The sequence below is a fragment of the Alnus glutinosa genome, chromosome 4, assembly GCF_958979055.1.
Source record: "Alnus glutinosa chromosome 4, dhAlnGlut1.1, whole genome shotgun sequence".
Lineage (NCBI taxonomy): Eukaryota > Viridiplantae > Streptophyta > Magnoliopsida > Fagales > Betulaceae > Alnus > Alnus glutinosa.
The window spans coordinates 7,196,665-7,209,389 of record NC_084889.1 but is presented as its reverse complement, the minus strand read 5'-3'; the positions used below and the strand labels follow the sequence as shown (position 1 = coordinate 7,209,389).

General features: G+C 40.4%; 1 protein-coding gene across 1 annotated transcript; it reads right to left on the bottom strand.

Annotated features, from left to right (window-relative positions):
* Positions 1-2,221: 2,221 nt before the first annotated feature.
* LOC133865230 (cytochrome P450 78A7-like) lies at positions 2,222-4,197 on the bottom strand. Its single transcript, XM_062301595.1, has 2 exons — positions 3,154-4,197; positions 2,222-3,071 (listed from the first exon to the last, which is right to left on the bottom strand). Exons 1-2 carry the CDS (start codon positions 4,135-4,137, stop codon positions 2,421-2,423), a joined length of 1,635 nt encoding a protein of 544 aa, XP_062157579.1. The 5' UTR covers positions 4,138-4,197; the 3' UTR covers positions 2,222-2,420.
* Positions 4,198-12,725: the final 8,528 nt, after the last annotated feature.

Here is a 12,725-nt window from a genome sequence, read left to right as displayed (position 1 = left end):
AAAGGTATTTGTCTTATTCACAAATTTTCAAGGTTATTTTTGTCTTTTTGTAACATCTATCTTTCACATTGGAAAAATAAGGAGTAACCCACATATAGTGGATATAAAGATAGCCATGAGTGATAAGTCTCAAATTACATAATTATTAGGTGAAACTATGCTTTATAAGAGATTCTAGAGAAACTTCAAAATTGACTAGTTTTTTTGAGGTAATAGACCAGATGTGGCTACTTTTTTTTTTTTCTAATTCATTACACTTTATGCTGCCCTTGCGAAACATTGACAATTTTTTTTTTTTGGTAGTTTAGGGGACATTTGCTTAATTAATATATAGTATGGGGGGACATGCATTGACAATGTGGGATGAGGATCTCATCCAATTTTAAAGAAATTGTAGATTCTCAAATTATAGAATCTAGGTCCTTTCTAGGCATCGAAACACTTATAAAATATCACATTTTAAAAATGAAGCATGTTATCGAGGCAGCCAGAAAGAATTTTCCTCCCAAAAAGCTTCTTCTTCACTTTTGTAGAGACGCTTATTTTTCAGAAACCCAAAAGATAATTTTTGGATCAAAATTTTTACAACATAAAGAGAAAGAACTTCATGAAAATATATTAAATTCTCAAATGTAAAATATGGCATTTTCTAAGCGTTTCGATGCTTAGAAACGGCCAAAATTTGTAATTTGAGAATCTACGATTTCTTTAAAATTGTAAGGGTTCCTAATATGACAATGTGATGTTAGCTTGATGGGGGTATGTCTAATTTTCCATTTAAAAAGATCTATTACTACCCCCTTCTATTGTACTGGTTTTTGTATCATGAAATGGCTTATCTATATTATATCTTATAATCTTATCTTGAATATTAAATGATCCAATCTCAAGTCTATATGTATGTTTGACAATATAAAGCTCCCCCCCCCCCCCCCCCCCCCCCCCCCCCCCCACATACACACTATATCAAGACTCATAATCACAAGGATTCAAGCTATATATACCTATCATATTATTTATAAAAGAGAATTCTCTTTATCCTTTTAAATACTTAAGATCATATTCTCATTAAAATAATGAAAATAAAGTTATATGAGAGCTTAGGCAAGTCAAACTAAGTTTATTCGAATTTGACTCATTTAATAATTTAAACCAACTTAAATTTTTGGAAGCTTGGTTCGTTTAAAGAAATGAACCAATTTGAGTCGAGTTTATATATACAAGTTGAACTCGAACTGCTAATGTACGGTTTAATTAGTTCATTGACAGCCTTATATATAACGCGATATGATCAATAGTGTTATCTACGCTTTTTCTTTTTCTCTTTTGCACACCTCTCATCTATTTCCTCCCCTACTAATTTTAATTGAAAATCAATTGAGTAATCTGTGTACAAAATTATGCACAAGAGATGTGCAAGTCCCATTTTTCCATTATAATTTTTATTCAGATGCGAGATAAACAACATTAGCTAAACAACTATTATTATCTTGGACATGAGATAAACAAAATTAGATCATTTCTAATAGAAGTACCAACCTTTTTTTCTGGTGCATTTAGTGATCAATACGGTGGTTGATAGCTAGAGCTTAATTATAAAGGAAACGTACTGAACTCCTCGTCGTCGGTGACCCATGTAATTAGGTCCACATTCCTGTGGCAATTCCTTGAAGTGACACGTCCACCTAGCTAAGTTTTCTATGAGCTTTGCGTATATGCATATATAATATGGGACTATATATATTGGGACTATCGATAAACATATATATTATATTACCTCCAATAATCTGTAATCAGTATGCAAAGATTACAAATCTAATTCATATTTGTCAGCAAGTCAATAGATTATGCATGTTAGCCATAATATAGATCCCAATGGATAATCTGTCTATGCGTCTTGGTTTGCACACGTGCAGGCAGCTATAGGATTTTATTTCTTCGATAATCTTGAGAGATCATGATGTTGCCCTAGGTTTTTGTATTATTCAAGCTAGAAGCAAATTTTTATATCAACCTGCAAAAGGGGCTAAATGGAACTAATATATCGTTTCAACTTTCAAATGAACCCTATACGTAATTGTGCAGAAAAAAGTCAAGATTAACATATATATCTATGGGCATTTTGTTTACTCTTTTCTTTTGGGTTGGGGGTTATACGTACAAACTAGTATGACAGTTTTTCCATACGCTAATTAACAAGGGCTAACAAACATATAAACACTTTTCAAATAGACAACCAAAAATTTATTATTATATTTCTCACAAACAATAACATCAACTTTAACAAACACACACTTTTCACACATCAACTTATTTAGTATCTTGGTTGCAAAGAGAACATTCTCTGAAACATTTTGCTAGCTGTTACACCAACCAATTAAAGTGGAGCTAGCCATAGTACCTACCGTCGTCCATCAGTTTTATTCTTCACCCAGATTTTTTTGAGTCGCAGCAAACCCATTCCTTGGAACAGCCACAGCAAAGAGAGGGTTCTTCATCTCACAAGACAACTTCAGGATCTCGGTTAGGCCAACTGGGTTAGCCTTGTCTTGAACCCATTTGAACTGGTGCACCAACTTAGCCACCCAAAGGCTTACAGTGACGAGCCCTAGGTTCTTGCCAGGACACACCCTACGACCAGCCCCAAAGGGTGCAAGCCTGAGGTCCCCTCCCCTGGGGTCCACGTCAGCACCCCCTTCACTCTTCAAGAACCTCTCTGGCTTGAACACCAAAGGGTCCTCCCACACTTTTGGGTCATGGGTAACCGACCACATGTTAACCATGGCCGTAGTGTTGGCGGGCACCACCATGCCGTTACTGAGGTTGACGTCCGACGTGGACATCCGGGCCCATGAGAGGAGGGGCCCAGGTGGGTGGAGACGTAGGGTTTCTTTTATGACAGCTTGAAGGTAGGGCAATTTAGCCACATCAGCATCTGTGACATTTTTGTTTCCCACAAGAAAGTCAATTTCATGGTGAAGATTGTGTTGCGCATCATTGTTCAAAACCAGCTCGGCCATGACCCACTCAGTTAAAAGTGCAGTTGTATCAGAACCACGGTAGATCATTTCCTGCGCAAAGGAAAAAAAATTAAAAAATAAGGCAATAATAAAACCCACGAAGAGAATAATTCTAATTAAATTTTATACAAACCCATAAGACGGCCACCATGTCATCTTCTTCAAGTTTCTCATCCCCTTCCAAAGAGAGTAGAACATGAACAAAATCTGAATTATCAGAGAGCCGGCTCGAGCCAACATGCCGGTGCTCATCTATTATTTTCTTTACAAGCTTTCTGACACGAGGGACAAGAGCTGAGCAGCGCTCGTTGATATGAAAAGGGTCGTAAAAGTAGCTGAGCCATGGGAGATAATCAGACCAGTTGAAAGACCCTAAGAGCTCAAACCCTTCTCTAAAAATCTTATGCAATTCTCCAGCCTCGGCATTTTCGCACGTGAGGTTGTATCTTTTTCCAAATACGGTCCCCATAATGTTGTTAAGCGCCGCAGCTTGAAGGTGCTTTCGTAAGGAAACGAGACCATGAAGTGATTGCTCATTGGCGATGGCACGCAACATGGTGGCGCAGTCAATCTGGCGGCCAGCTTCGTGAGCAGCAATGCGCTTCGACGCAAATAGGTGAGCTGATGCAATCCTTCTTAGGAGCCGCCAGTATGTTCCATTTGGCACAAACCCAATGGCCCTGGTGAACATCAGGGTCTTAGCAGATTGCTTAATCGGGCGGTTGGCGAAATGGGGAGACGTCAAGATTTCACGAGCAATTTTGGGATCGGAGGTGATAACGGCAGGGGTTGAGCCCAAGCTAAAAGCCATGAGCTGGGTAGCACTGCTAGAAGAAGCCATGCGAGCAAGAGTTCGATGAGCCAAGCCGTGGCTCAAGCTGAATAAACTGCCAAAGAGAGGCAGGCCTCTAGGTCCAGGAATCGGGACCTGACCCATTTGGTTCCTGCCATCTTTCCAGGCAAACCCTCCAGTGGAGAAAGCCCAGGTTAGAAAGGTAACTGAGAAAAGGGCTATGAAGATAGAAAAGAAAACCAAACAGAACAAGTTCTGGCTTTCCACAACAACTGGGAGTGCAAACAGACACCAGCTCCAGTCCATAGAAGAAGTTAACTCCATAGCGAAGAGAGAGAGGGAGAGAGAATGGGAGAGAGACTTGGAGGGATGATGGTGATCAAGAGGGAAAGTTTGCTTGGTTTAAATAGGAGTGCATGCAGGGCAGACGAGTAATATTGCTAGAAATTTTTTTTTTTTTTTTGTCTTCATCCAATAATGATGTAATTTTTTGTTAAATTATGTAATGCAGCAGCCACATCAACACCAACAGACACTGCTGAGGTAGCAGCCACGACAGCATATCTTGAAGAGGACCAGCTCACATGGAACCACGATTCTGAAGATTCTGCAGTAGTAAATGAGTCTGCAGCCACCAAAGGAAAATGTCACAAGACTTGGGGAAAGGATCAGCCAGCTTCAACGTTACCTAATCAACATACAGCCGCATATCTTGTTGTGATGAATGCTATCAAAGGAAACCGAGATCAGCAACAGACCAAATCACTGTCAAGGCAATCAACTCTTTATGGAAAGCTGCACACACCCGCAAATCATGGACTGTCGTGCTCACCAAGGCTACACCACCAAAGGAAAGACTTGGAGGAGACCGTTGGAGCTTTATTATGATTTCAATCAATTAGAATTGTATTCTGCTTTCACATTATATTTTTCCTTTTTTGAATCAACGTAAAAACAGTATATAAGTTGTATTAGTTTACTGAATGAACTAAGCAAAAGTTTCAACCATTCTTATTTTCTTTCATGGTATCAGAGCCAATTAGGCACACGCCCACAGTCTTCATTATTCTTCTTCTCTCTTGCAATGGCCTCCTCATCATCCTCTCTGCCTACTGTCACGACCAACATGTCTCCTCCTAATCTCACATTTCATGAAAAACTGGAAGGGCCAAACTATCTAAGTTGGCTTACTCAATTCTCTCCTATTCTTCGCAGCACTGATTCTATGGGGTTCGTGGATGGAACTGAACCATGTCCTCCCAAATTTCTAGTTGATGAAAACGACAAGCAAGTCCCAAATCCAGCATTTACTCTCTGGCAAAAAAAGGATCAAACTATCCTTAGTTGGATCAACATCACTCTCTCAACAAAAGTCCTATCTACCATCTATGGACTAGAAACATCTCGACAAGTCTGGACAGCATTGGCAAATCAGTTTGCCAATCAATCCAAGACCAGAATAGCCAATCTCAAGAAGCAGCTTCAAAGTCTTCACCAAGGCTCCAAAAGTTGTACTGACTATCTCCAAACTGCCAAGGCATGGGCTGACCAACTGGCAGCAGTTGGGAAACCACTCCCTGATGAAGATCTAATCACCTACCTCTCAAATGGGCTGAACTCCTCCTACAACAGCTTTATCTCCACAATCTCCATTCTATCCCGAGACAAACAGCTTACCTTTGAAGACTTTCAAGAGGAACTTCTCAACCATGAGATGCTGTTAAATCTTCAACAAACCAAAATGGCCGACACCTCTACTTTTGCTCTGTTCAACCAGAAGCAAGCACACAGAAACTTCTCACCAAGGCCTCGAGGAGGCTCATCTCAAAGATTCCAGTCCAGGCCGTATGGACCCAAATATGATGCAGTAGCCCCCACTCCGAGGTACAATGTTGTACCACCTCCTACTAGCTATGCTGCCTCACCAAGACCTCCTCTTTTAAGGCCAGCAGCAAATTCCAAGCCAATTTTTTCTTCAGCCCCAAGAATTCCTTGCCAAATCTATGGCAAATTGAACCACTTGGCCCTGGACTGCTTCCACAGGATGGATTACTCCTTCCAAGGTAGGCATCCACCTTCTCAGCTGCAGGCAATGGTGGCACATAACAACACTGCCTTTGAAGACCAGGAATGGTATGCTGACAGTGCTGCAAATGCACATATCACTCATGATCTTGCAAATCTTCAAGTCCAGCAACCTTTTGAAACCAGTGAAGCAGTGGGAGTTGGCAATGGGACTGCCCTTGCTATAGCAAATTCTGGTTCCTCTATTCTTCCCTCTCCTAAATCTGATTTTCTTCTTAACAATGTGTTACACTGCCATCGAACTGCTGCCAATCTAATTTCCATTCAAAGATTTTGTCTTGATAATGATTGCTATTTTATCCTTACCTCTACTCACTATTACATAATTGACTTGCAGACACAAAACCTACTGCTGGAAGGGAAGAGTGAAAACGGCATGTATCCTCTCAGGTTTGGGAAGAAGAAGACTCATCTTGGCAGCAAGGACTTCACAGCCCTCATAGGAATAAAGACCTCCTCATTAGTTTGGCATCATAGGTTAGGCCATCCATCCTCAGATATTGTAACCCGGATTATCAAAGATAATAAGCTGCCTACTTCTTCTTTTGATCTTAATAAAACCATTTGTTCTTCTTGTCAATTGGGAAAAGGGAAGAAACAACCCTTCCATGCATCTAATCGAATCAGTACATCTCCTCTTCATCTCATACACACTGATCTCTGGACCTCTCCAATTGCATCCATTACTGGTTTCAAGTACTATGTTGCCTTCATTGATGATTTCTCTAGATATACTTGGATATATCCCCTGCACCAAAAATCAGAAACATTTCATACATTTGTAAAATTCAAAGACCTTGTGGAAAACCAATTCAGCACTAAAATCAAACAACTCCAATCAGATGGTGGAGGTGAATACACCTCTCACCAATTTCAATCTTATCTCAACCAACATGGCATAGCCTTCAGAAAAACATGTCCTTATACCTCACCACAAAATGGCATTGCTGAAAGAAAATTAAGGCACATACTTGAAACCGGTCTCACTCTTCTAGCCCACTCTCATCTTTCCAATAAATATTGGGTGGATTCTTTTCTCACTGCTGTCTACACCATAAATCGGTTGCCCACTCTTGTTCTAAATCAGGTGTCTCCCTATGAAAAGTAGTTCAAACATCCTCCTAATTATCAGCACTTTAAGGTATTTGGATGTTTATGCTATCCTTTACTCAGACCCTATGGACTTCACAAATTAGAGTTTCGGTCCAAGCCTTGCATCTTCTTAGGATATCACTTTGCAGGTTACAAATGCCTTGATCCAGTGACAAATAAAGCCTATCTTTCCCGCCATGTTGTGTTTGATGAGTCTTCTTTCCCTGCCAAGGAACAAGCTACTTCACTGCTCCCTTCACAGCTGTTTGCTTCAGGTAATTCTACTCCCCAATTACTGTCTCCATCTCTATTTTCAATTCCTGCACCTGCTTCTCTCTCACCTAATGCAGATATCTCCTCCTCCATTATGCCACAACAATCTCCTACACTGTCACCTGAACCCACATTCTCTACCTCCTCACCCCTTCCTTTGCCTGAACCTGTCCTTCCATCTACAGACACCCCAGAACCGCTTCCTCTCTTACAGGAGCACCACCCCTCTTCCCTCATGGCACAGCAACCTCCTACACTGTCCCCTGAACCCACACCTTCCTCATCACCTATACCCCGGCCTCTGCCTGAAACTGTCATTCCATCTACAGACTTCCCAGAACCCGACTCTACTCTCCCTAGCTCCTTAACCACTCTTTCTTCTCCAACAGAATTATCTGCACCCATTCAACCCTCACATTCTATGACAACCCGGTCTCACTCTGGCACTCTCAAACCTACACAATTTCCTGGATTCCACCTATATCACAACCGATACCCCCTCCTTGATTACCACTCCTCATTTCCTGAAATTGAACCTTCTTGCTATAGTAAGGCTGCAGCTGACCCTCGATGGCAGGCAGCTATGTCAGCCGAATTCACTGCTCTCATTGATAACAAAACTTGGTCTCTCTGCCCTCGGCCTCCCAACCAACATGTGATTCACAACAAATGGGTCTATAAGATTAAAAGGAGAGCCGATGGATCAGTTGAAAGATTTAAGGCCAGACTTGTGGCCAAAGGCTTTGAACAACAAGCTGGAATTGACTATACTGAAACCTTTAGTCCGGTTATCAAACCTGCTACCATTCGGCTCCTTCTAGCTTTGGCAGTCAATTTTAATTGGCCTATTCGGCAGTTGGACATCTCAAATGCATTTCTGCATGGATCATTAACTGAAGAAGTGTATATGGAGCAGCCCTTGAGTTTTGTTGACAAATCCCATCCTGAGCTTGTTTGTAAACTACATAAGGCTATTTATGGTCTTAAACAAGCCCCCCGAGCTTGGTACACTCGGCTTTCACAGTTTCTTCTAGACCTGGGGTTCACGGCCTCTCTTGTGGATACTTCACTATTTTTTCACACCAATGGCAGTCTTAAAATCTTTCTTCTTATCTATGCCGATGACATAATTGTTACAGGTACACACCCGCATGTCATCAGTGCTATTATCACTCGTATGCAGCAGGAATTCCCAGTCAAGGACTTGGGACCCTTAAGCTATTTTCTTGGAATTCAAGTCACACGCACTTCTACTGGCCTGCATCTCTGTCAATCAAAGTATGTTGCTGATATTCTCACTCGGACTCACATGGCAGATGCCAAGCCAGCAAAGACACCATGTACCACTGGATCCAAGCTCTCCAGGTTTGATGGTACTCCTCTGCCTGACTACTCAGCCTACCGCAGCCTAGTTGGGGCCCTGCAATACTGTATTCTCACAAGACCTGACATCTCTTACTCTGTGAACCAATTATGTCAACATCTTCATCATCCCACATCGGCTCATTGGACTGCTGCCAAGAGGGTCCTTCGATTTCTCAAAGATACTTGTGATCATGGTCTCACCTATTCCCCATCTAACTTGCAGCTCAATGCTTTCTGCGACTCAGACTGGGCAGGGAGTCCAGATGACCGCCGGTCCACATCCGGCTCTGCAGTGTTTCTCAGCGAATCCCTTCTCTCATGGAGTGCAAAGAAACAGAATGTGGTGTCTAGATCAAGCACAGAGGCTGAGTATCGATCCCTTGCCCTTGTTACTGCCGAATTGTTCTGGATTCGGATGTTGTTTTGTGAGCTACGTATTTCTCTTCCCACTGCTCCTATTATTTGGTGTGATAACCTTAGTGCTCTAGCTCTTGCCTCCAATCCCGTGTACCATGCTCGCACCAAGCACATTGAAGTAGACTATCACTTTGTGCGTGAAAAGGTGCTTAACAAGGATATCTCCCTTGCTTTTATCTCCACTGATGACCAAATTGCTGATATATTCACCAAGGGTTTGTCCACTGCCCGTTTTCTCTTTCTCAAATCCAAGCTGAAGGTCCTTCCTTCCCCTATCAGCTTGCGGGGGGATGTTAAACTATGTAATGCAGCAGCCACATCAACACCAACAGACACTGCTGAGGTAGCAGCCACGACAGCATATCTTGAAGAGGACCAGCTCACATGGAACCACGATTCTGAAGATTCTGCAGTAGTAAATGAGTCTGCAGCCACCAAAGGAAAATGTCACAAGACTTGGGGAAAGGATCAGCCAGCTTCAACGTTACCTAATCAACATACAGCCGCATATCTTGTTGTGATGAATGCTATCAAAGGAAACCGAGATCAGCAACAGACCAAATCACTGTCAAGGCAATCAACTCTTTATGGAAAGCTGCACACACCCGCAAATCATGGACTGTCGTGCTCACCAAGGCTACACCACCAAAGGAAAGACTTGGAGGAGACCGTTGGAGCTTTATTATGATTTCAATCAATTAGAATTGTATTCTGCTTTCACATTATATTTTTCCTTTTTTGAATCAATGTAAAAACAGTATATAAGTTGTATTAGTTTACTGAATGAACTAAGCAAAAGTTTCAACCATTCTTATTTTCTTTCATTTTTGTCATTAGACTCTTTTTTATCGAATGGTAATTAAAAAGTTACATCACTATTGAATGGACACAAGAAAAACTTGTAGAAGAGAAATACTATTGAATGGACACAAGAAAAACTTATAGAAGAGAAATGTTAGAACTCCTTCAATCTGGTGTCCTTCTATGTTGATATGGCACCCTATTTTAATAAAAAATAAAAAAACTATGACTTAATTTTTCTCTCCTATTTTTAGTAAAAAAAAATAGTATGCCATGTCAGCATAGAAGAACCTCGAAAAAACACACGAAGGAGTTCTAACATTTCTCCTTGTAGAATTACTCGAGGCAGACCTACGACCATCTTGTGTCTTCGGCGATCCCAATTTTTTTAAAACGCTTTTAGATTAAAATATTACTTTTTATATTCTAGCCCCATCAAATATATAGTTTCTAACCCCTTATAAGACTAATTTTTTACTCTTATACTTTATGGCCAATTGTTGTATGAGTAATTATGACAAATATCTTTTGTACACATTTATGACTTATGACTTAATATGAAATTAAATTTAAGAACTTTTACTTTTATTTTATATAAAACATGCGAATAGACACATGGAGAAACTATATACATCTATGTGCTTATTTATTTACATAGGTTAATTTGGACTTAAATTAAATAAAAAAAATAAAAAAACTGATTCCACCCCAGATCGAGTGCATGCGTGAGCTATAATAAGCCTAGAACTGAGAAGGAACGAAATTGATGATGGCCGAACGAAAGTTCTTAAATATTAAAATGATAGCGCGCGCGCTGACTTAGAAGACTTATGCTCCGTTTGTTTCGGCGTAAAATGATTTCTGAAAAATGATTTCGGCATTTTCCGGTGTTTGGTAGGGGCGAAAATAATAGTCAACCGAAAAATGATTTCTGTTTGACCAAAAATGCTTAGTAAATTTCGGAAAATGATTTACGCTGTTTAAAAGCGTAAATCATTTTCCGAAGACTCCAGACACAGTCGATCTATTTTAAACGGCACAGTCGACCTTCACGTTCAAGCAGCCGACCACCATCGAAATAATGCCGGTATCGGAATCCAACATCCGTTAATGTCGCCGGAATCTGGCGACGGAATCCGGCCACCTTCGCCGGAATCCGGTCAGCCAGATTCCGGCGACGAATCTGACCGGAATCCGGCCATCTGGCCGGATCTGGCCAGAGAGCCGGACTCCGGCCGGCCCTGGGAAGGGAGGCCGGATCCCGGCCGGCCCTGGCCAGAACGGCCGGCCCTGGCCAGAACGGCCGGCTGGCCGGACGGATCTGGCCAGATCCGGCCATCCTGACGGGATCCGGCCAGATGGCCGGAATCCGGCCTTTTGTGCCGGAATCCGGCGAAACCGCCGGATTTCGGCCATTTTCGCCGGAATCCGGCTATCCCAGATTCCGACGAAACTGTCCGGATTCCGGCCTTTATCTCGAATTCTAGTTATATTAGCCGGAATCAGGTGAAAATAGTCAGAATCTAGTCGGTCAGTAACGGAATCTCGTCATCGATGATTTTTATATTATTTTACATTAATATTTTTATGTTGCGAATAAAAATTGATTTTTATAAGTTAATATGATTGAATAAAAATATAAAAAAATATTTGCGATTTTTCGTACGCGCCAAACACCGGAAAATGCTTTCGACGGAAAATGGCTTCTTGAAAAATGACTTCCCTAAAATCATTTTACGACGGAAACCATTTTACGTCGAAACAAACGGAGCATTAGTTATAATCGAGAAAATATACATGTACGATTCCTTAAGTTGGGGGGCTAGGAGCGAATGAGAGAGAATTTCGTATAAACCCTGATAATAAATAAAGATTTTTTTTTTTTAATAAACTATGTACCATCTGCATATATATATCATTAAAAAACAAGAAATTTGGTTAGCGAAATCATCTTTATTGATCTTGGAAAGGTAAAAACTTATAATAAGACAATATTTCTTCAACTATCCTTCCTCGATCCTTCCTAAGTTTAATGAAATAAGTTCCTTGAGGTTGAGCAGAAATTTCTTGACGATTACCTGAATATGAAAATCCAAAAAAGTTAAGATATGATGAAGACGTTCCTCGTTAATTTTATAATGATTCTCGAAGGCATGGTAAAAATAACAAATCAAATAGCCTTTCCTAAGACTTGGAAATCTTAATGGCTTTCAAATTTTCTTCCCTGTTAGTCGTCTCATGCAAAAGAATTTGGTTCATTTAATTACTTGGATATGGACCATTCCATTTGGTCTAATTGGCTTAGGGCCTACTCATAGTCCATAGAGGTAAGGACTTTAGGGAGTCGAAGCTCACAGGAGATTTTTTTTTTAACGAAAGATTTAAGTGTTTCATTAATTAAAGATCACGAGCATAAAACTCTTTTTTTTTTGTTCTTTTTTTCTTTTCCTTTTTTATAAATCAGTAAGTATAAAACTCTGCAAAATCATAGTCACATGCTATAAAATTATATAGTTACAGATACAAACAAAATTCTTACAATATTAAAGTGCGATCTTGATTTTTAACCGAGGGTTGTTTGTACATTTTTTTTTTTTTGAAGTTTTTCGATAAGTTCTTACTGATCCAGAAAAGAAAACTAAAGTATATATCTAGTTAAATTCTTTTAAACGGAAAAGTTAATGATCATTTCAGTTGAGTGTTTTGTACGCACATATATTTCTCTTGAGGTTTTCTCCATCATCTCAGCATCATGCAGTATTCCATTTATTTGTTTATGATCATTATTGGGTCACGTTTGTTTAGGTGACTTCCAATTCACTATGGTTGTCCTAGTCTGATAGGAGTCTTTCTCCAATTCTAATACTTGGATTAATTCA